Genomic DNA, 22,154 nt, shown 5'->3' on the forward strand with positions numbered 1-22,154 from the left:
CCCACAATTCTACTTTTTTTTTTTTTTTACCCAAAAAACTCCCATTTATTCCTAGTGAAAAAGTCAGCAAAAAAGTTCCTCGTTATTACCATTCCAAATTCAAAATGTTCAGCACATTCAAATCACCTTGGGAAATATTTCCAACATTTTATATCCACAATTCTACATTTTCCACAATTTCTCTGAAGAAATATTCTAAAAGATTCCCTTCTCCTTCCACACTCCCTAACCGATTCAAATACCACATGAACACGTTGAGCTGATTAAAATCAACTTGGTTCCCACAAATCTTTTCAGTATTTTCAAAATAAAATTAAAATGTAAGTGATATTCCCCTCATTCCCTCCCTCTTTCACATTTCTTGACTGATTCATACCATTCAAACTTTTCAGCTCATTCAAGGCAATTTGTGAGCTATTCCCATTTCCCAAATCCCCAAACTTTGAAAATAAGATCCCCAAATTAAGACTTTTTTTTTTACCAAATCAATCTAGATTGTTGATATAATTCCACAATGAATTCCACAGCATTTCAGGTCAGCCCCGTCAGCTTTTCCACATTTCCATGTAATTTCTCTCGAAAGGAGGTGGCAAAAGTACGTGCTCCGTACTTGAGAAGTGAAGCGACTGTACTTGTGTAAAGGTGTCAAAGTAGAAGTGAATCCTACGCTTTTGCAATTCAAAGGGATACTTGACTCATTAAACCATTTTCAGCAGTGAAAAGTTAATATTTTGTCCAGAATGAATTTGATAACTTCATTATTTTTCATGTACAATTAATACCTTTAAAAAGTAATTTTTCTACTTGCTGTCGACTGATGACGACATCACCTGTGCTGAGGAAGTAGCGAATCATGGCTCACATGTTTTCTGTGTGTGGTCAGTAAACTGAGCCATGATTGATCATTACCTACTTCCTCAGCACAGGTGATGTCGTCATCATCAGTCGACAGCAAGTAGAAAAATTACTTTTTAAAGGTATTAATTGTACATGAAAAATAATGAAGTTATCAAATTCATTCAGTAAACTGAGCCATGATTGATCATTACCTACTTCCTCAGCACAGGTGATGTCGTCATCATCAGTCGACAGCAAGTAGAAAAATTACTTTTTAAAAGGTACTAATTGTAAATGAAAAATAATGACCACATTAATTATAGATAAATTATTAACTTTTTACTGCTGAAAATGGCTCAATGAGTCAAGTATCCCTTTAATTTTAACTTACCTTCACACTAAGAAAAAAAACATCATGTTATGTTGCATGTTGTTTAACATAAGATTTTTTTTTCCATTTATGTTTTATGTACATTTAAAAAAAAAAGAGGCAAGCTATTTTGTGTGCATTTTTTTACAGCTTTGCCAAGTCATCAGAACAGGTACTGTATAATAGGTACTCTATATAAACAACAACAAAGTCAAGTTTGTGTTTTAATTTGTACTTGTTTGAATTTCAGAGCCTGTATTTTAAATTTTACTGCAGGAGTTGAATGGATCAGTACTTCGATTTTAACCAAAGTCTTTTTGCATCTGTGCTTCTACTGAACTCATCATTCACTGCCGTGGATTCTGATATTCGTCAATACAACAGTTCACTATTTGTCAAGTCTGTTTTTCAACGGCTTGGCGCGGGGGCGGCTCTCGTACAGTTTATCTGTGAATATCTAAAATACCGTTTTGTTTTGTACAGGTACAAACAATTCTTCAGGAGCACACCAAGCAGGGAGAAGTCACCCTGTTGGTGTACAGGGGAGGTAAAATCCTGAAACATTACATTTGATTAAAGTCTTTTGCGTCTTCCGTTTTTTATGTCTTCCTGTTTTCCGTCTCTCACCGTCTTCATCAGGCATCTATCAATCATCCATCTCCCCCGGCTCCATTGGAAGACTCCCCCCGCCTCTGCTCCGCCCCCCTCCCCCACCCGGTGGCTCAGAAAACGTGGCCCTCCTCAATGATGCCTTACCCGTCCCCCATACGACATTCAGCTCCCCGCCTTCCCCTGTCCCGACGGGTTCCTTGCTGATCCAGAGCACCAGCTTCTTGGAGTCCATTCCGGTCACTCTGACCATGGAACCCAAAGACTGGATCAGCACAGGTCTGGAGGATTACGCCGGCAGACTCGCAGAAGTCAATTCAGGCCTGGAAACGCGAGAAGACGAGAGGGCCCAACCTCTGAGAGGGTTTGATGTGGAGCTGAAGAGAAAACCAGGGGAGGGTTTCGGCTTTGTCATCGCCTCTCAGGATCTGGAGAACACCAAAGGTTAGTGACATCTCTTTGGTGATAAATGTTTGAAGTCACATTTGGATTGTCCTTGTGAACAGCCCCACAAAAGTGCAGGCTAACAGCAGTTTTTGGAATGCAAGAAGCCGCAGAAAGCTCACACAGGCACATTAGTTAACAAATTGTACCTCACTATATCGCTGTTTGCATCTCAGATCTTTTTATTTGAATGGATTTTAGATTGTGGATTAGTGTTACTGCTGACTCAGTGCATAAAAAAAAACAGAAACTGACTTAAGTTTGGGACCATTGCACACATAATTAAAGAAATTCATATGCAACGTGCCTATTGCAAAGTATTGCTTTAGTTGCTCAACTGCAACTTAAGTAAACATGACATGAAGGTGACAAAAATGATACTATACGTCATATCCTTGTGATTCTTGATAATTTGGAATAGTAGTTGACAAGTAAAAAACTTCAAATTCTTTTTATTGGTATTAATTAAGAAAATGGAACGTATACGATTTAGAACACGTTTGATCAAACAAAACAACAAAGAGAAAATTCAACGATACGTTTAACATTTTTAAAGGGACAGAGTGTATTATTTGGGGGCATCTAGTGGTGAACTAATAATTCATTAATTTTAAAAACCCACTATTAATTTCAGTAATATTAAAGGGATACTTCACTTATTTAGCCCATTATAGCAATAAAAAGTTAATATTTTGTCCATTATTAATTTGATACTTTCATCATTTTTCACGTATAATTAGTACCTTTAAAAACACATTTTGCAACTTGCTGTCGACTGCAAATGACATCACAAGGGCTCAGGTAACCAATCACAGCTCATCTGTTTTCTAGGTTTGGTCATGTGAAATTCACAAGCTGAGCTGTGATTGGTTACCTGAGCCCTTGTGATGTCATTTTCAGTCGACAGCAAGTTGCAAAATGTGTTTTTAAAGGTACTAATTGTACATGAAAAATAAAATATCAAATCTATGATAGGAAAAAGATTGTTTGACTCCCAAAAATGGCTAAATAAGTACAGTATCCCTTTAAAAAAAATGTTGATCACATGAACATACATTTTTTTTGTTATATAATCATAGTTCTAGTAATCGCTACTTATATTGCATAGGTTGCGCTGCGCCTTACAGGAGGCTGACACATTTCGCTGCCTTCTTCCTGCTAGAACTTCACGAATGTAGTTGGCTCAGCTGACGGCTTCAGGTGGTCATTGCTGAGTCTCATGATTCAGGCTCCCTCTGATTCGCTCTCGCAAGCTTCTCCTGCTCTTGTTAGCCACGCCTGCTAGTTATTGCTAGCTCCTCTTGTTATTTGCTCTAGCGAATTCTTGCTAGACACTCTTGCTCGCCGCTCCTGCTGGCTAGCTCGCTCACGCCAAATAATAATTGGTAATACAAGGAGTCCTTGAGTTGCGTTGGAGTTCCGTTCCTATGCTAGCGATTAAGTCGAATTTCCCCATTAATGTCAATATTTACATCAAAATAATTTGCATACCATTACTGCTTAGAGGTGGATGGAAAAGAAGGGGGAGGCTATAATGTGGTAAAAGAGGGTGAAAAAGCCAAAGATACTCCCACAAGTGCACAAGCGCTAGCACTAGCTAAGGGCTAAATAGTGGACGAGGGGAAAACACTGCGGGCTGTATGGCGGACGAGGAGCCAAAATGGGGGATGCGGCCAAAATGGCGGACCGGGCGTAACCGTTGTAAAGTCGAAACGCCTTAGGTTGCGTGCACCTTAACTCGAGGACTCTCTGTAATTGGTGATAGCCTTACTAAGTCTGGTATCTCTGATGCACCGTAGTTTGTTTGTGTGCTTAAAAAATGTTGCATTTTATTTGTTCACCACTAGATGGCACAATGTAAAACACTGTCCATTTAAACACGACTAAAAATTTGCTGGCGTTTTCAAGTCTAAGGTGTGACACACAAAATATTCTTCTTAAGACGGTTTGACAGCACCTTTTGTGTGTGCTCTCACCTGACAAGTTTATGTCCGTTGTGGGAGGTGTCTTATGCCGCCTTGATTGTTTAGTGTAAAGCGCATCCCTGTGATGTATGAGCCCCGTCTGGACATCCTTTGTCTTCCTTGGCTGCCCTCTGTTCCACCATGATGCACTTCAATTAGCTTTACGGCCCAAGCCAACTCACACGCACGTTTGCAATATTTTTCATGGCCAGATTGATGTTGCGGATTCATTGTGTACGCCGTCTCCCTCGTTTCTCTGCTGTCATGTCACAGAATGAAGTCATCCTTGTCGCTCAACATTACCTTCTCTGGTTCAACCGCCCCTCGCTCTTCTCACTCTCTCCCTCTCCCTCGCCAGACCTTTGCTCTGCAGTAAAAATGTCCGGTCTGGTTTTTCAAAAGATTAAAACTCAGCCTTCCTCCCCACCCACCTCCCACCTCGCTTCTCTCCGTCGCTGGCTGACTGCTTAAGAGAAATCCTCCTGTGGTACGGACGGGACAGCTTGCGTTTGAGCTCCCGCTTGCATGTGAACATCGGCATCTTGGACAAGATCATGACACGGAACTGAGGAGCTTCGTTTGTTTATATTTGAAGCGTCGACTTTTCCAAGAGCCATGCTGGAGAGATTACAGTCGGCTCTGAGGACCGTGAAGGAGTCGAAACGTAATCATTTGCTTGGTTTGCTTCTCCTTTCTTGTGTTTGACTTGCAGGTGCTTTTTTTGCCGCAGCGGTTTGTCCTTTTATTCACTTGTGTGCATCAGCTGTTAGTTTGGATCGGCAGATTGTGAAGTTGACTCAGTCAGACGTGTTGACTGCCTGCCATGTGGAAGTTGCGTCCACATGCTTACATGGATGTGACCAACAGGCTTGAAATTAAGATGCATTGAATTCTATTTTTGCCTTTATCAAGGGAAAGGAAGCGAATGGTATATGCAAATCTGGAAAAAGTTTAAAATGGTCTGTTTCTCTGAATCTGTGATTTATAGGTATGTGTTTGATTCAAATACAAATTGAGAGCATGTATTAGCAGAAAAAAAGAGAAATACTGAAAATACCAAAGAAGGTTCAGTGTTATTTTGGTCTGTGACGTCATGCAGGCTTTCCGTTAATGTACAGGGCTGCCAAATGAATGCGTTTCACAGATACGACAGATGCTGCTTGCGATCGGTCCTCTCAGACGTGCGCTTAAGCGTGAGCAAGCTGAACCGGGTTGCGTAGATCCAGTGGCTTTTTCATGATGGCGGAAGGTGCCGGTGCTGACGCTGGTCAGTGCGGCACGTTGTCACCGTGCTGGCTGTGGTGGAGGGGGGGATGGGGGGGGGGGGGGGGGATTCGCTGGACAGGAGAACATGGAATGCTGGAGGGGAAGACAATTTGATAGGAAGATGCCCATTTGGTTGCATCTGTGTGGTGGTGTGTGTGTGTGCGTTTTGTCTCAGCACATCTGTCTCCGTGTGCGTGCACGTGAGCATGGGTTTGGAATGCGTTCTTTGGCAGAGGTTGATGTTGCGCTGCCGTATTAGAAGCGATAAGAAGACTATTCTCAAAGCTGCCCTGGCGCCCGCTTTGACCTGATTGCCATTTGTGCCTGGGCCACCCAGATTATAGACCCAGAATGAACATGTCGTCTCATGGCCTCTGAATTAAGAAAAAAATGAAGAGGCCGGTGCAAAATAATCAGTTTCTCTAACTTGTTTGACAATTTTTTATTTATTTATTTTTTTTCACTACATTTTTGTTGTGTTTTATAGACTACTGACAACATAATGGACAATTTCTAAATGCAGTGGTTGCTAAACTTTATGCTAAAAACAGTGGTGTTCATACTACGACCCGCGGGCCATTTGTGGCCCGCCGTCCATTTTGTGGCGGTCCGCGACATACACTTAAAATAACATTTCACATCATGGCTATTAAAATTAAAAAAAGAAGGGCTGGCAGCATAAGAAGTGTAGCTGTCAAAAAAAGTGGGGGAATGTGAACAAAGGGGACTATCACTACAGCTACTACTACTACTAAACATTTCTAGATATACAAAGATGAATTTACTGCTAAGCTAGTAACAGAATTTCTATGTCTAACACTGTGGAGAATCAAGATAATTCAGGTTTAGAAGCAATAATGGATTCCTCCACTTTCTGTTTATTGAAGTCAAGGTCTGATTTTGGTTGTTTGGTTTTACCATGTTTAAAACGGTTAAAAATAAAAAATAAGAAATAAAAAGAACTTTAAAAAAAAAGGATACCTCTGCTCTAAAACTAAACATAAAAACAGAATTACAGTTAGTTACCTTAAGTCTGTTAGCTTAATGGTAACACATAATGTAAAAAGCCATAGACTGGTTAACGATGATATATGTGGCAGCCGGCAGTGTTATAATACGTTAAGCAATGCATATTTGAAAGCAAAAGGTGCATCAAAACACATGTATACAGAAAATGTAACTACTCACAGTCACATATTCTTGATCCTCTGCGAAGACCAACTAATATAACTGCAAATGTGGAACTCTTCCTTTGTCTGCCTAAATATTATATTGCCACCTGGTGGTCAAGACACACAATGAGCTGTAATTAGTTTCTCATGAGGCACAAACTGTTGATTCTTTACATTCTATTCAATTACTTTAACTTATTATTATATGTATTTATAAATGGCAAATTGGTAAAACGGAAATTGAAATTATTTATTTTTGGATAGAATTAATTAATTCATTTCCATTGCTGAAAGATGATTTGTGTAATGAGTGTTCTCAGCATTGTACAAATGCCATCATTCCGAGCGGTTTCCCCCCCCCAGAAAACCAAAGATGCTCAAAATACAAATAGAGGTCTTGTATGTGTTTTTTTTGTGTGTTTTTTTTTTTGTAGCTATGACGTGAAGTGAAGACAATTTAGATTTGTGGAGAAGCCTTTCAATTGTCTATTTTTATCCATTGTGTGAGGAAGGCTTCGTGCTTCATCTGAATGAATACTTGATGCTGCTGTACAAGTTAAACAGGGACACTGCTGGCAACGGCTGAGAGGGGCCAGCTGTTTCCAGCCGGCTGGAGGGACAATTTATTTATTTTTTATAGAAGGGCACTTACAGCCAAAAATGGAAATGCTGATCAATAAAAGCTCAAATGTGCAGTTTTTTTTTTTTTTTTTTAAATGTTTGAATGGAACTAAATTATAGTAGTGCTTTGAGATGCAAGTTTAATTTCTTCCATGGCAAATAAAGTTTGTAAATCATGATTAATTAATTGAAAGTTCTTCTGGTATGTGCAACTTGGCCAACAGGGGCAGTATAATCCAGTCATGAAGATAGCAGCTAAGAAGAGTTTCACAATTACCGTAAGTGACTCAGAGCAGAGCAGATAGTAGATGGCAAAGTTGTGTGGTGGTTTTAAATACACAAAGTGGAATTCAACTGCGTTTTGTATTTAGTTTGAGAATAAACTTAAACTTGGAAAGGCGTTAAGCAGCTTGAAGCTTCTTTTCTGACGAATTGTTCACTATCTGCCACTTGGAAATGAAAGCAAAAAAATTGCCCAAACGGTGGCTCATATCGTGAAAAAAAAACACACAAAAAAAAACACACAAAAAAAAACTGATAAATCGGGTCATTCATATCATAAAGCACCAGAATATAGTAATCCCCCCCCCCCCCCTCCATCGCAGTCTTGACAGCTTAGGAAACCAAAGGAGGAGTGGCGGCTCTGTGTTGCTCCCGTAATGCAACGTTCAATAATCGTAAGAAAAAAGAAAAAAAAAACTGGCTGGGCAGAAATTCTTCCAGTTTTCAATCTTCTTCTTTTAAATTTATGTCAAACAAAAATAGAGTAGTGGCTGACAGTGGAATTACATCCAAAATAAGCAGGAGACAGAACAACATTTAAAGTTAAAAACTGTACCAAAAAAAAATCCACAAAATTGTGGGACTGCTAAGCCACATGGAGGGGGATTTACTGTACATGAAAAACAAAAGCACAACATTCTTATCTAAAATGTAATGAAATTAGGAAATGCACAATAATTAAATCTTTTGAGTTACAGTACATGAAGCTATTGTTGTACCAAGGACGTGATGAACAAAAATGAAAACACGCTAATTGGAGGGGGTGGGGGTGGGGGGGTGGGGCGGGGGGATCTTTTAAATCAACACAAACAAATGAGCTAAGGCTTTCTTAAGTCTCTCATCAAGCTTATACACCAGTGAATTAATCTGGAATGTCAGCAATGGCACACACAATAAGACATTGAGTTCACGTTGACGGTACAGTGACGAATCGCGCCCCTACCCCCTCACACCGTCCGCCCGCCATCCCTTCCTCACACATGCTGCAAGAGGAGGGAACGCATAATCTCACACACAAGGAAAATCCATTTGTTGTTGCCAACAACGACTGCAGTGGCTTACTCATGCCGGCACTGCAGGTTGGAGCGTCCCTCCAGAATGGAGCACGAAAACAAGCAACACGCTTAAACGGGAAAGAGCAAACATCAAAAAGTCTGCAGCTTTAAGGATTTGAGGAAGAGCCAGGCATGCAGCAAAAAAAAGCATGTTTGGACTCTGGAGCTATGATAGTTCTTGAGATACAGCCTCGGGAGAACAAATAATGTGTTTACAAGTTAAGGTACAGCATAACTTTGAGGGGAAAAAAAAAGGCAATACTTTCTCTCATTTCAATGAGACTAGCGTGGTCACAGAATGAATTAAACTCATGTCTGATACGATGAGTTCATAGTTTTATTATTGGCAGTAATACGGGGCCACACAATCAAAATTTGTCCCATAAAAGTGAGGACTAACTCTGCCAAGGTTGATAATGTCAAGAAACACAACATCCAACTTATTTCTTTCTTCCCCGTATAGCCGCATCGCTCCTGCCTCACCGTTTTGTGACAGTGCGCCGAGGCAGCCCGGCAGCCAAGAGCGGTCAGATCCGACCCGGGGATCGATTGGAGGCCGTGGAAGGGCGCTCGGTGGTGATGCTTCCTCACCGCGAGCTGGCGCAGATCCTTCGCCGGGCGGGAAACACGCTACGCCTCACCATCGTCCCCCGGCCCAGCACCTGTAAGTCGAACGTTGCGTGAGCCGTTACATGCGGGGTTTACCCACTTTAATTTTTTTCAGAACTTAACCGCACTGACAGTGAAATCTGGGCATGTTGTTATCCTGTTGCATAGCAACAAGTGGAAACCTTCTGCCATCTAGTGGAAGTGAATTTAATTGTTCTGCCACTCACTATATCACTGGCATTTATAGATGAGCAAAGATACATCAATAATTTTCAGTCCCCTTATGTAAAATTGGATAATCTCCCACATCATGATGATGATGATCTCTCACGGAACACTTGTGGTTAAGAATAATTGCTCTGACGTCAGCGGTGTCATCTCTTCCTCCAGACTCGACCAGCCTTTCGGAACCTGCTGACTATGACCTCGGACACAGAAGCAGGAAGGGTCAGAGGTCGCGTCCCAAACGCGATTCCAGGTATTACAGCGTCAACTTGGATCGCGGCCCCTCAGGGTTCGGCTTCAGCCTCCGAGGGGGCAGCGAGTACAACATGGGCCTCTACGTGCTGGGACTGATGGAAGGAGGGCCCGCCTCACGTAGCCAGAAGATGCAGGTTAAGACTATTTTATTCTCAAAGTGTTTATGCAGGCTTTGTCTAGTGCAGGGGTCACCAACATGGTTAACCCAAAGACGACATGAGCTGTGGGCCTGTTCTAAAAATAGCTTATTAGCGATTGGACTAGATGATTTCCTAGGAATGTATTAGAAGTGATCATTAGAAAAAGAAAAGGATTGCAGAGATTTATAGAAATAAAAAAGTGTTGTTTGTGTATTTCCTACCTTGTTTTCATTGTTAATAATTATTGCTCAAATTGATGGTGATTCAAAGTTAAAGTCAACCCCCCAAAAATTTCTTGACATCAATATGCTCTATGCAGCTCCAATAGTCTAAATATGTAATTCTGGTTGATGTTGAGTTAGTGAAATATGAGTTAAGCAAAAAAATCCAGCAATTTTTATCAATATCAGAAGGCGGCCATTTTGCCACTTGCTGTCGAGGGAAAATTACATCACAGTTGCTCAGGTCTCAGGTTTTATTCCCTTTAAATGTGGCACACTAGTTAGGCATGAGTCTCAAAATGGCGGAAGTATATCTGCACTGTGCTTTCGTGTCAGTCAGGAGATGTGTGGGTATCATGCGCAACAAATTTGCAACCTTTGTACATACACGTAGTCACACAAGCGTGATCAAATTTTGCTCGTATGATTTATGTTTAAAGACATGACAAAGACAAATTATCTAACAATAGTTTAACAGAAAACTCAAAATTGGCCACAGGTGCCAACACGTGAATAAACGGTTGTTTATTCAGACACTTTTGATGGCCGTGCAGGTGAGTGACCAGCTGGTGGAAATCAATGGCGACAGCACGGCGGGGATGACCCACAGTCAGGCGGTGGAGCAGATCCGCAGAGGAGGCCACCGCATCCACCTGGTCCTCAAGAGAGGGAACGGATACGTGCCCGACTATGGTGAGAACATTCGACGTACATTCTAGTTAAAGTGGCTCACATGACACCAGAAGGTCCTCAAAAGTGCTCCTTGTTCTTTGAATGCTTACTAGAATCCGGTCTAACGCTTGTCTTTTGGCCGTACTTTCCTTTCTGTAACTCATCCGACTCATAATTCTCCCATTTCTTGCTTTTACGTGTTTTCTTCTCCTTTGTTCTCTTGTGTTTCCGCCTCCTCCTTCTCTTTCTCTCAGTGGAGCTGTCCAGTTTGTCTCTTTGTATGACCAACTCCAAATTAGGCGAGCCTTGCTTCTATGTGATCGGACGGACCGAGAATACGCGGTTGGTAATGGTTCCTGTTAGTTCTCCCATTTTCTGTCTCTCTACATTCTTGCGCTCGGTCACCACTGTGTCCTCACATGCACTTGTGTTCCGAATAATAGCGGTTTCTTTAAGCGTGCAATACATGAGTACAGCTCTTTGGGTCCAAGAAATAACCCTTGAGGGACTCCATGTGACATGGCCATTCAATCAGATTCACAATTTGCAATGGTCACAAAATAACAAATTTCTTCTAAGTAGGGCCTGAACCATTTTTAGGACTGTTCCATTTCTTCCATACCTATTATTTCAACCTGTTCAACATCAGCAGTATGTTATGTTCTTAGGTGCCAGCACCTTAGTGCTTTCCTTCCATTTTCTTGATCACTTATTCTTCACAAGGGTTGCGGGGGGTGCTGGCACCTATCTCAGCTGGCTCTGGGCAGTAGGCGGGGGACACCCTGGACTGGTTGCCAGCCAATCGCAGGGCACACAGAGACGAACAACCATCCACACTCACAAGCACACCTAGGGACAATTGGGAGCGCCCAATTAACCTGCCATGCATGTCTTTGGAATGTGGGAGGAGACCGGAGTACCCGGAGAAGACCCACGCGGGCATGGAGAGAACATGCAAAGCTCCACCCAGGAAGGCCGGAGCCTGGACTCGAACCGGAGCCCTCAGAACTGAGAGGCGGACCTGCTAACCACTCGCCCACCGTGCCGCCACCTTAGTGCTAATTTAATAAAAATATTACTTAAGTGATTCACGGGAAAACAAAATCTTCCGCCATTTTACACTGAAAAATAAATTGTTAGAGTTTGACCACCAGCTTTAACCCACTGGCGGGTGCTAGCAGTCCATCAGGAACAAACAAGCTCAGCAACGGCTTCTTGCCACAAGCCATCACCACTCCGAACTCACAATAACACCAATACTTTATTCCATACTTTTAAAATACTCCTGACTGCTTCGCTACTTGTACACTTTTTATTCTTGAAAACACTGATGTAGTTTCACCCTCAAGTTGGTTGTATCTGTACCGTACAATCACAATAACAATAAAGGCTTATTATTTTCCTCTATTTTCTGAACACAACTGTATACACTGGCAGAAATCTCATACATGTTCTTAGGAGTAATGGCATGCACATGTCAAATTTCTTGCCCATTTCACCTCAACACCAAATTAACTATACAGTGGTACATTGACTTGCAAGCGACCCCCCTTGTGAGTTTTTCAATACACAAGCCGTTGTTTGGCTGTTTTTTTTTTTCCGTTTTTGTCTTGAGTCGTGAACAAAATTTTAAGCTACAAAGGCTCAATGGTGGCAGAGAACTTCACAAAGAGCAGCACTTTAGCAGAAAGTTCAACATAAAACTTTGTCTGACAAACTTAATGCTCACACAATGCAAAACGAAATAAAACGGTTAACAAAATTAGCATTCATGTTGCTGTAAATATTACCCTTGAACTCATTTGCTCCCAAAAACGTATAAATACATTCTATTTTAAATGTTTTAAGTGTCCCAAAGACATATTTATACTTTTTTTTTAATGTTTTTTTTTATGCTAGAGAAATTTGATGCAGCCTCTGAACTTTAGAAAACGGGTGAAGCAATGGTAGTAATTACAAAAACAGCCAGCAGGTGGCAGCAGAGTATAAGAGATCAACCAAGCTGCAAACACGCTGATTTCCCCACAGCTCTAAACAGATGTGTCAATAATGATGAAACTTAGCGATATTCTAATGCTAATTGCTGCAAAACAGAAACAGATAGAAATATACTTTTTTTCCCGATGAAAGAAGTAACTAATCTTTCCTTTACTCACAGGTATATATTCTCCATTCATTTCAATGCGGAAAGATGGTTTGCGATGCTAGTGTTTTGAGTTACAAGTGTGGTCAGGGAAAAATATTAAATTAGCAAGTCAAGGCATCACTGTACTTTGAGGAGATACATAGCACAGTTGCATACAAATCACAAGCGTGAAAAAACAAAATTTCATATAACATTGCACAAAATGCTTTTCAAACATGTATCGTTACCTCTCAACCCCACCCCAATCTGTGACCCCCCCCCCCAACCATACATTTGTCCAGGCCGTGAGCACAGAATCACCTCCCCCTCCCGCCGGCGTCACCCCAAGGAGCAGGGTATGGCTGCAGTAGACTCCGGCAGGCAGAGGGGGCGCCGCTCCAAACACAAGAGGAGAAGCAAGTCTTTGGACGGACGTGAGAAAGGGAGAGGAAGGCGGAGAAGGCGGGGATCGAGAGGTCGCTCGCCGTTGCGGAGCCCAGACTCGGAGCCCGAGAGAGGGAGGAGCTCTCGGAAAAGGATGTCTCGGAGTTTACCCAGAGAAGCCCTGCCGACGGACGACAGCCATGCGGAGAGGGTGAGGAAAGGGCAGAGAGGGAGGAGTAAAGAGAGGAAACAGGAAGTAACTCCTGTTGAGGAGAATCTGGGAGAAAAGGTCGACGAGGGAAGGGAGGGGTCAGAGAGAGGAGATGTGCTGCCAATTCCGAGTCTTCACAAAAAGCTTCCTAGGCCCAAAGAGGACAGCGAAGACGAGCCAGAGCAGATGTGGGAAGTGGCGGCAGGCTACCGGGAGATGAAACAGCTCCAGGGCTCCGTGGTTGACGACGACGATGATGATGATGATGACCAGGGTGAAGAAAATCTCCAGGAGTTTGAGGAAGATGAGCTTTCAGGTGACGAACAGGCGAGACCGTCACCAAGTGACGCCGTGACGAATTCCATCTCTCAAAGGAAGCCCTTCTCCTTCCTCACTTCCACGCTTTCTGTAAATCAGCCAAGGGATGATGAGTCAGAGACCGGAGGCAGCCAATCAGACGACAGCATGTCCGCCGCCAGCGTCTCGGGCCTCTCTCGGGCCGTTGTGCTGCCGGGCCCTTGGCTGACTCCCAGCCGGCGGAGGGTGGCTCGGGACGTTGTGGAGAACGGGCTGTCGTCGAGGCCGATGGGTCGGGAAGCAGAGAGGAGTCGGGACGCCTCTTGACCGGAAGACGCGTGCAATTTTTGGCAACGTTCACCTCTCATTGCAATGTAATTCTCTATTCCCTGTTTCCCAACCTGATTCAGCCATGGTGCAACATTACTCACTTCCCGAATCATTGCACAAGAGGATGAAAGTTGCAAAACGTGTGCTCGCCGGATACCGCACGGAGGGTTGAGGCGTCAAGCATAACCCAAGCTTTAGACTTTCAAGTGGAAGTCAAGTTCAAATGTTCGACGTGCCATCACTAGTCCACCAAAATTTCATTATACCACCTGCGCCACAAGTTAGACCAGGAGTCTAAAATCGAGTCTACTTTTTGTCACCAAATTCCTAAATGCGCCAGGGTCTACTAAATTCACAAACACACTAAAATGATGTTACACCGATTTTTTTTTTTTTTTTTACTCCTAGCGCTACTACTAATTTCTGTCACCAAATTGACCTTACCGTAAACCGCGCCCGCATGACCTAGTAAACCAATCAAAACGCAAGACTTCATGCCGCGGAGACGGCACGTGTGTTTTGCTGCAGACAAACAAATGCAATCCAGCTCCCTGTAGTGCATTGCGTTATTTGTGTGCTTATCCAAAGCCAAGAAAAAAAACAGACAAACAATCAAAATTGTTAAACGCTGTAGTCACGGCTTGTTTAAGAGAGACACAAGACACAAGAGAGACACTGTCCGGAATTAACCCTTCCCTAAACAACGACAAAAAATGTCTGCGCTGGATCAAACTTTGTGGAGGACCACACACACGACCAGTTGATTCCCTCCAAAATGACCAGAAAGCACATCGTCTGCACTAAGGTAATGTTCTCCGTTGTTGTTTTTTAGCCAAACGCTAACGATAGCTCCGGGTAGCTAACCGCCCACACGTTTGTTGACTTACTATTTACTATAAATGATAACAGAACAAACTTTGCACACACGTCCAATTGAATGCCTCCAAAATGACCAGAAAAGCACTACGTCTGCGCTAAGGTAATGTTTCCATTGTTGATTTTAGCCAAAGGCTAACGATAGCTACGGGTAGCTAACCGTCCACACGTTTGTTGACTTTTTATGACTATTTACAATAAATGCTAACAAAACATTGAAGCTATAATGTAATATAAATTCATTCTTATCTGGCTTGACAGAAATAATGTCTAAAATCTTGGGTTTTGCCGACAATCAGTTGAAGTGAGTGAGGCGTCTGTCTTTTCCTGACTTCTGTAGCAGCCGACAGCGATGCGTATTTCCTTTTGTTTTTGGGCAAAATTGCATGGTGAGGGAGTGAAGATACCCTTCATTAAAAAATTTAAAGCCCCCTTTGCTTGCTTTGAAGAGAAATATTGGCGTCCTGAAAATACCTGAACGAGAAATCACAAGGAAGATCTGACAACTTTTGCATTACAGCGCGATGCTGTTTCGCTAATTTTGCCCGAACAATGTCAGAGACAGGTACGTACAGGTAGATCAATTGGCAGATCTGCTAGGGGTGTGGCAGCTCAGTCCACCGCAACGCGGTCCCCACAGTAAACTAGACTTAACAAATTAAGTTATGCACGTTTTTATGCTGAGTGCACAGGTGCCTCTAACAAATTGGGCCCTAAAAGCTTTTTTTTTTTTTTTTTTTTTTTTTTTAAACCCCAAACTTAAATGCCTGCAGTAATTCGGTTTGACTGTTCCAAAGTAATATAAGTAAAGAAAAATATGGTCTGTAACCAAACCAAAGTGTTATAAACGTGATCTTTAATGAAATAATAATCTTGTCATTTTACTCACAAATGCACTCGCTCTTCGTAAAATCTGTGCCATTTAAGTTGAACAGAAAACCTCACAGGAATTGAAGACGCTCTCAACAGCTCCGAGTTGCTGTTTTTTGTTGTTTTTATGGAAGTCACACTTGAAAAGCTACAAGAAAGCTAAAATAATCTTTACCACACCAATTAAGTTGAATTTCACCACTTAATTTGATGCTAACGTACCGCCAAATTGTGGCTCAGAATCAGGGGTGCTTTCCTCCTCGTCAGTCTAATTGTTTCTTCACCTTGGATTTTTTTTTTTTTTTTGTATATGGGACAATTGCTAGTCAGTTTAGTTTTGCAACACAGCATGCATATTTGCACAAGATGAATTAATCAATTTCAAAGAGGCGATGGGACGCATCAACTCCTTGTTTGGCAGATTGTCATCCTCAAGTGAGTCCTCTCTGTTTCCCTAACTGATCCGACACTGGCGTCATCATCCCCAAAAATAGTATCCGATAAGCACGGAAACGTCAGAGGGGACGAGTTGAAATGGGTCCTTTACTGGAAGTCGTTGTGGATTCCCATCCCAAAGTTTGAGCTTATGTTCTTTGTGCCTTTTTCCAACTGATTGTTGGTTATTTCAAGTTATAAATGCTCATCATGTTTTTTCTGGGTCACTTTTCCCCTTGTTCTGTTGCACTCCTGTCTTAACATTTGATCCAGGGTAATAAGACAAATACTTTATTCTAACTTAAAACAAGACAATGATTAAAAAAAAATCAAATAAATATACAAATAAAATAAAAATATACAGATATAACAGAACTTCCTCGTTCATTCATCAGAAAAAAAAAGATCTATACAATTCAGTAAGAAAAGCTTGAACTGTTTTGTCGGTTGCATCGCAACATTTTGGTAGATGTCTCGGTGTGCTGTACGGCGAGTGCATGACGAATGCGTGGCACCTCGCAAGTCACGCTTTATTTCTTTGTTTGGCTGGTCTGATTATTTTTCATAGACAGGGTCCGACATTAAGCCTCTCTGAGTGGTGGCCTTATGGGGCCCCATGAGCTAAGTTGTGGCGACCCTGTTAGAACTGGTACTGTAGTATTCATGATAATAATACAATATGTTTTAATGATTATTTAATGTTCAGCGTCTTCATGCCGTATTATTTCGGTATTTAACTTTTTTTCCCGTCAGTATTTATTGTGGGAATGCTGAAGCGTTCCCACACATGTTATTGTGATTTTTATTCGCCATACTTTTTTGCCACGTCACAACTCCCACATAATACTTCCAATTTACACTGTTCAAATTTCAACTAGCTTAAAAATTGACGCCTCCCACGGTATATATCGTCTGGTTCCACATTACTTGCAGTACTCGCACAACTTAACGTTAAAGATCAACTTTTCCCCATTTATTTTAAATGGGATAGACATTGAGCTTTTTCTAAGTATCACTTTTCACGCCCACGTCCATACATATAACTTATCATCATCACCAGGTGTCTGATACTGCTCGGTGGCATAGTTGGTAAAGTGCATTGCCCAGTAACCAGGAGATCATAATTTCATAATTTATTTCTCAATTGACTTGATAAGCATTCCACATGCATTCAAATCTTAGCATTCAGCATTCCCACGCAATTTCTCCAGAAATTGCACTTAGTCTAGTTATTTAGTGTTTTTACATGCATTTTTTTCAAGTAGTATAAAAATACTATATTACATATAAAATATTGTATAACAGAATACAATATTGGTATGAAATGAAACATTTGGTGTAAAAAGAAATAATGTGTTAATCCCATTATATTAATTCATGACATTTATAAAGGGCTTGGTCGAGCCATTATCCGAGACCATCGGGCCACCATTAATGTTGGACCCTGATAGATCATATTTATCATGTACAGTGGTGCCTTGAGATAGGAGTGACCCGACTTAGGAGTTTTTCAAAGTACTGTACTGTTCTTAATTTGTGTCTGCATGACTGTATTATAGTGCCTCTCAGTGGCCAAGTCGGGCACACTGGAAGGAACAGCACGATGAATCGATTACAACATCGAATTGTGATGCACAACTGCTAAGTTCTTGACATTCTGTTTAATTTATGTCAATACTCTTGTTTTTATGTCTACTGCTGTTTTACCTGCTTTTAAAACAAAAGGATGGGAGGCTGGAATAGACATACTTATTTTCCATTCTGGAATATGATTAGTGTTTTGTGTTATGAGCATGATCAAACTCGTCTCTCAAGGCACCACTGTGATATTGCTAAGTCATAATGACTCGTAACCAATGACAAGTGTTTTTTTTTTTTTTTTTTTATTGCAAACCACCCCTTTAATTGCTGATTTATTAAACTTCACATTCGCTTCGCACAATCTTCGCCAATAGATGTCAAAATTGATCGTCAACAGATGTGCCATAGACCTGTCCAATGTGACTGAAGACAGATCGGAACGGTTCTGTAAGGTGCTTCAACAAAATATAATACATACACGTACTTATGCAACTGTTTTCATATGAAATTTCTTTTCACCACTTTTTCAACTGAATTGTATAGCTACATAACAATCACAAATGTTTCATCTTGTGTGTGTTTTAAATATCTGAATGAGATGTAGTGCATCTCAGTCGTCTGCTTCCCATTCCCGTCCTCTGTAAAGTATCTGCTCCTCTACAGAGGCCTCGTTGGTGTTACATATACCTCATGAGGGACCTACTCCAAGCAATAATAATGCTATTATCAGCCGTCCCTTTCTGTGTAGTCTATACACACTCCACTATAGAGTTCCGTGTAATTGTGATGACGCAAATCCCCTTTTCCTGCAGGTGTGATATTCTGCACTCACAAATAATAATATATATATAGTCTGTAAATATATGCAGAGAGTTTTATGTGAATATAATTAATCACCTTGCATATCTACACGTCACGCGACAGCTATACATTCATATTGTTTGTTGCGTGATGAAATTACAGTATATGATTGAGCTTTTGTGAAGGATCAAGTAAGTGTTTTGATCCCATTAGCCCATTTTGGTTAATGAATGTTTTCTTGTACGTGAGCTGAGCGTGAATTGGGACACTCACTTTGTAACGGAAGTTAGAAATGCCAAATGTTTGCAGCTTGTGGGCAAATTTAAACTTTTGGGGCCCAATGTGCCACGTAGCGTTGCCTTGGTAACATAAACTCCCTCATCTTGACCACTGTCTTACTGTGACAATCCTTATTTGAATTAGTTTTAAATCGGTCAAAAATTCTTCATGATCCACTCTGTTGTATCGAATATGACTTTTTGCTTTTTAATTGCATTTCAAATAGCATTATGAAGAGATACTGTGAGATGTTATTTTTCTATAAATGTGCTTTTTTTAATTACTCAGGTTATCAGTAGATTGATAAGCCATTCAGAAGAGAAGGTTACATGTGTTCATAAAAGATGTATATTATTTATGACGAGGCGATCACAAGCCCTTTATGGCAACATCAGGAGACAGACTGTTATTTTTCATCTGGGAGGGTTAGAAAACAAAAAAACAAAAAAAAACAAAAAACGCCTTACACAGTCCTGGATTCATCGCCCACTGAAAGAGTGATAACACCAAATCCCCGACCAGTGTCCATACAGTGTCACTACACGTTCCCAATTTTCTTTTTGAACACTTTCTGTTCCCAAAGCGGATTATGTCTGAAGTGTAACCACATTCTAATAAAAGTGCAAATAAAATACTGAATCAATTAATACCTTTTCTGGCTTTTTTTCCCTCTGCTTAGCACCAACGTCCGTTGGACAGCAGGTGGCAGCAACAGTACAGTAGATTTTTTTTTCTTTTCTTTTTAATGAAATAACAAAATGTAAACATTTTGGCATTAAACATAAATCGAAAAGAAATATGAAAGTGCAGTTTACAAGGCAAAACAGTAACATGAACACGAACATGAACATGACTTATCATACACGTACACGCATGCACACCACTGACCTATATTAAATGACTGGATGGCTGATAGCCCATGCAGGCCGTTGAGGTCACAGGGCGGCCATCTTGTGACTCCCATCTCGCGAGCAGACTACTGTTAGGTTCCAGATTAGATAAAGACAGCTCGTAGGCTCTTCGACCCGGGTGTTGGGGGAGGGTGGGGGTAGTGTGTGGGTGGGGGTAGTGTGTTTGGGGCGTGTTTAATATGTAAGGCAGTTCAATTCATCGAAATTCAATTATTACACCTCACAATTACAAATCGGCATAATCATTAACAAATAAATAAATAAAAGATTAACATGAAAATAAAAATTGTTTTTGTTTTTTAGTTTAAATGTATATACGTATTTGCACTTTTTTATTTTCAAATAACTAATTTAAGGATAGAGGTGTACAAAATACTTTACATGATCAAAAACATAGCCCAATGCATGTATAGATGCCAATACGATGATGATAATTTCAAAATTCATAACAGATAAAAAGATTGCCTTCATGTGGTATCGTAATTATGGTAAATATAAATACCACATGTCGAGTAGAACACCCCCTTCATGTCGTATTTTCTACTTGACAACTGGGAATTTATTTTGATACCCGAGTGTCCTGTCCTTTACAACTCATTATTTGCCGTAACTGTTCAGTTTTACGAGCAAAGAGTACATCAGCTGCTCTGTGTAGTTTTTAGCTACAACAAAATGCTAAATGCTAATACACCATGTTTGCCTTGAACTCTGAATTAATTGGCTCGAGTCTAATGTCAAAACCTTGTTGGGTTTATATTCCAACAGCATTTCTTTAATGTATTCAGGACCTAAACCATTCAGGTGATTTTGAGACCAGTAGCAAAATTTTAAAATCTGTTCTACATCTGATTGGACGTCAGTGTAAAGTCTCTTGTTCTGGTCAGAACTTGAGCTACAGCGTCCTGAATGAGCTGCAGTTGTTTGACTCGTTTTACAGAAACTTACTAATTACTGGTAGTTGTAGTAGTAGTCTATTCTTCGTTTGCGTTTGCATGACTGTTATACAGTAGGCCTATTGCGCCCCCTGTGGCCAAGGTGAGCACACCACAAGGTGCTGAATTGTGTACACTGTACAGCTTCAGATGGTGCATAAAGGTTTTAATGCTTCAATTCTATTTAATGATGTTATTCTATGGTTTTTAAGGTACAATGTTAAGTGTTAGTTTTCCTGATTAAAAAAACTATTTGTGTTTTTGGGTGTGAGTAGGCTAAAGCGGATTAATGGCACTTTTATGCATTTCAAGGCAGCACTGTATTAAAATCTGGCGGCCTAAGATACCTTAATAAAAATATAAGAGAACATGTTGGATAATAATGTAACATGTAGGTGGCGTTTAGGTGTGATGTTCATATATGTGTTTGTATTTCTGCTGCTATCACTTGCTCCAATGCAAATTTCTCTACCTTGAATCTCAAATTGAGAATCACATGTCCAGAAGCTGAATTGATGCATGTATTTTTGAGAGCATCCGTCATTGGATAAAACACTGATCATGTTCCACGTCAATTATTAAAAGCCTGCTCTTGACCACAGCAGGTATTTTACAGTTTCCGATGGCCTCACCACTACCAGGACACTAACATTATGTCACCTGTGTGGGCACGACAGGCACGAGAGGGTTCATTGGAGCACTTAAGGCATGCTGCTAAAAATAACAATTGACTGTGAGGTCTGCTTGTCTTATTTTTATCTTTTTGGGGACATTTTCTCACAGGCACGGGCCCAGTTAATGTAGACACAGTGACTCAAGTTGGTTCTTTCCTGGCTTGAAGGGACTGACCTAGGTTCACATTTTGTCACAAGATGTTTTTTGTAAGGAAAAATAAATAAATAAATATGAATAAAGACTTGACAGTAAGCACGGTGCATGAAATCACTTCCTTGCGCTTCTTTAGGTGGTTACTTAAAACGGCACCAGCAGCAATCTGTACAAAATTATACAACGTAGCTGATTTTTGGTTTGGCGACATCATGTTTTCCTGATGTGCACAATCTAGGTGTTGAGTCATTTTTTGCATAAGGCTTACAGCAATACAGGCAATAATGTCTCTTGCTGTATATTCCTTTGATGCTTCTTTTTGGTTACGCATGGACAAATACAGGCACGTACTGAACTCAGTTCACCCTGGCATTGGGGTTGAATCATACAGTTGAGAAGAATTACTTGACCTTTGGAAATTAAATTAGATGCAGTAGCATCTTGCTATAGTAATAGCTTTAAATGTGTCACGGTGACCTTGTGCATGCTGGGGACCTGCTTTTTGGTTCTGCAATGGGAACATTTGACATTGTAGAACCGTTTTCAGTGTTT

General features: G+C 40.9%; 1 protein-coding gene across 4 annotated transcripts in view; it reads left to right on the forward strand.

The window, feature by feature from the left end:
- Nucleotides 1-19,578, forward strand: part of magixb (MAGI family member, X-linked b) — a 76,852-nt gene extending 57,274 nt beyond the window's left edge. For 2 of the 4 annotated variants that reach the window (XM_077513347.1, XM_077513346.1), the window contains exons 11-16: nucleotides 1,691-1,754; nucleotides 1,847-2,260; nucleotides 9,084-9,284; nucleotides 9,620-9,843; nucleotides 10,625-10,763; nucleotides 13,170-19,578. In XM_077513347.1, the coding sequence (XP_077369473.1) occupies nucleotides 1,691-1,754; nucleotides 1,847-2,260; nucleotides 9,084-9,284; nucleotides 9,620-9,843; nucleotides 10,625-10,763; nucleotides 13,170-14,086 (1,959 nt within the window). In that variant the 3' untranslated portion in view covers nucleotides 14,087-19,578. Of the gene's footprint in view, nucleotides 1-1,690; nucleotides 1,755-1,846; nucleotides 2,261-9,083; nucleotides 9,285-9,619; nucleotides 9,844-10,624; nucleotides 10,764-10,996; nucleotides 11,101-13,169 lie in introns of all 4 variants that reach the window. The other 2 variants (XM_077513348.1, XM_077513349.1) reach the window with 2 other exon arrangements.
- The last annotated feature ends 2,576 nt before the right edge of the window (nucleotides 19,579-22,154 follow it).

This window comes from Festucalex cinctus, chromosome 2, assembly GCF_051991245.1.
Source record: "Festucalex cinctus isolate MCC-2025b chromosome 2, RoL_Fcin_1.0, whole genome shotgun sequence".
Lineage (NCBI taxonomy): Eukaryota > Metazoa > Chordata > Actinopteri > Syngnathiformes > Syngnathidae > Festucalex > Festucalex cinctus.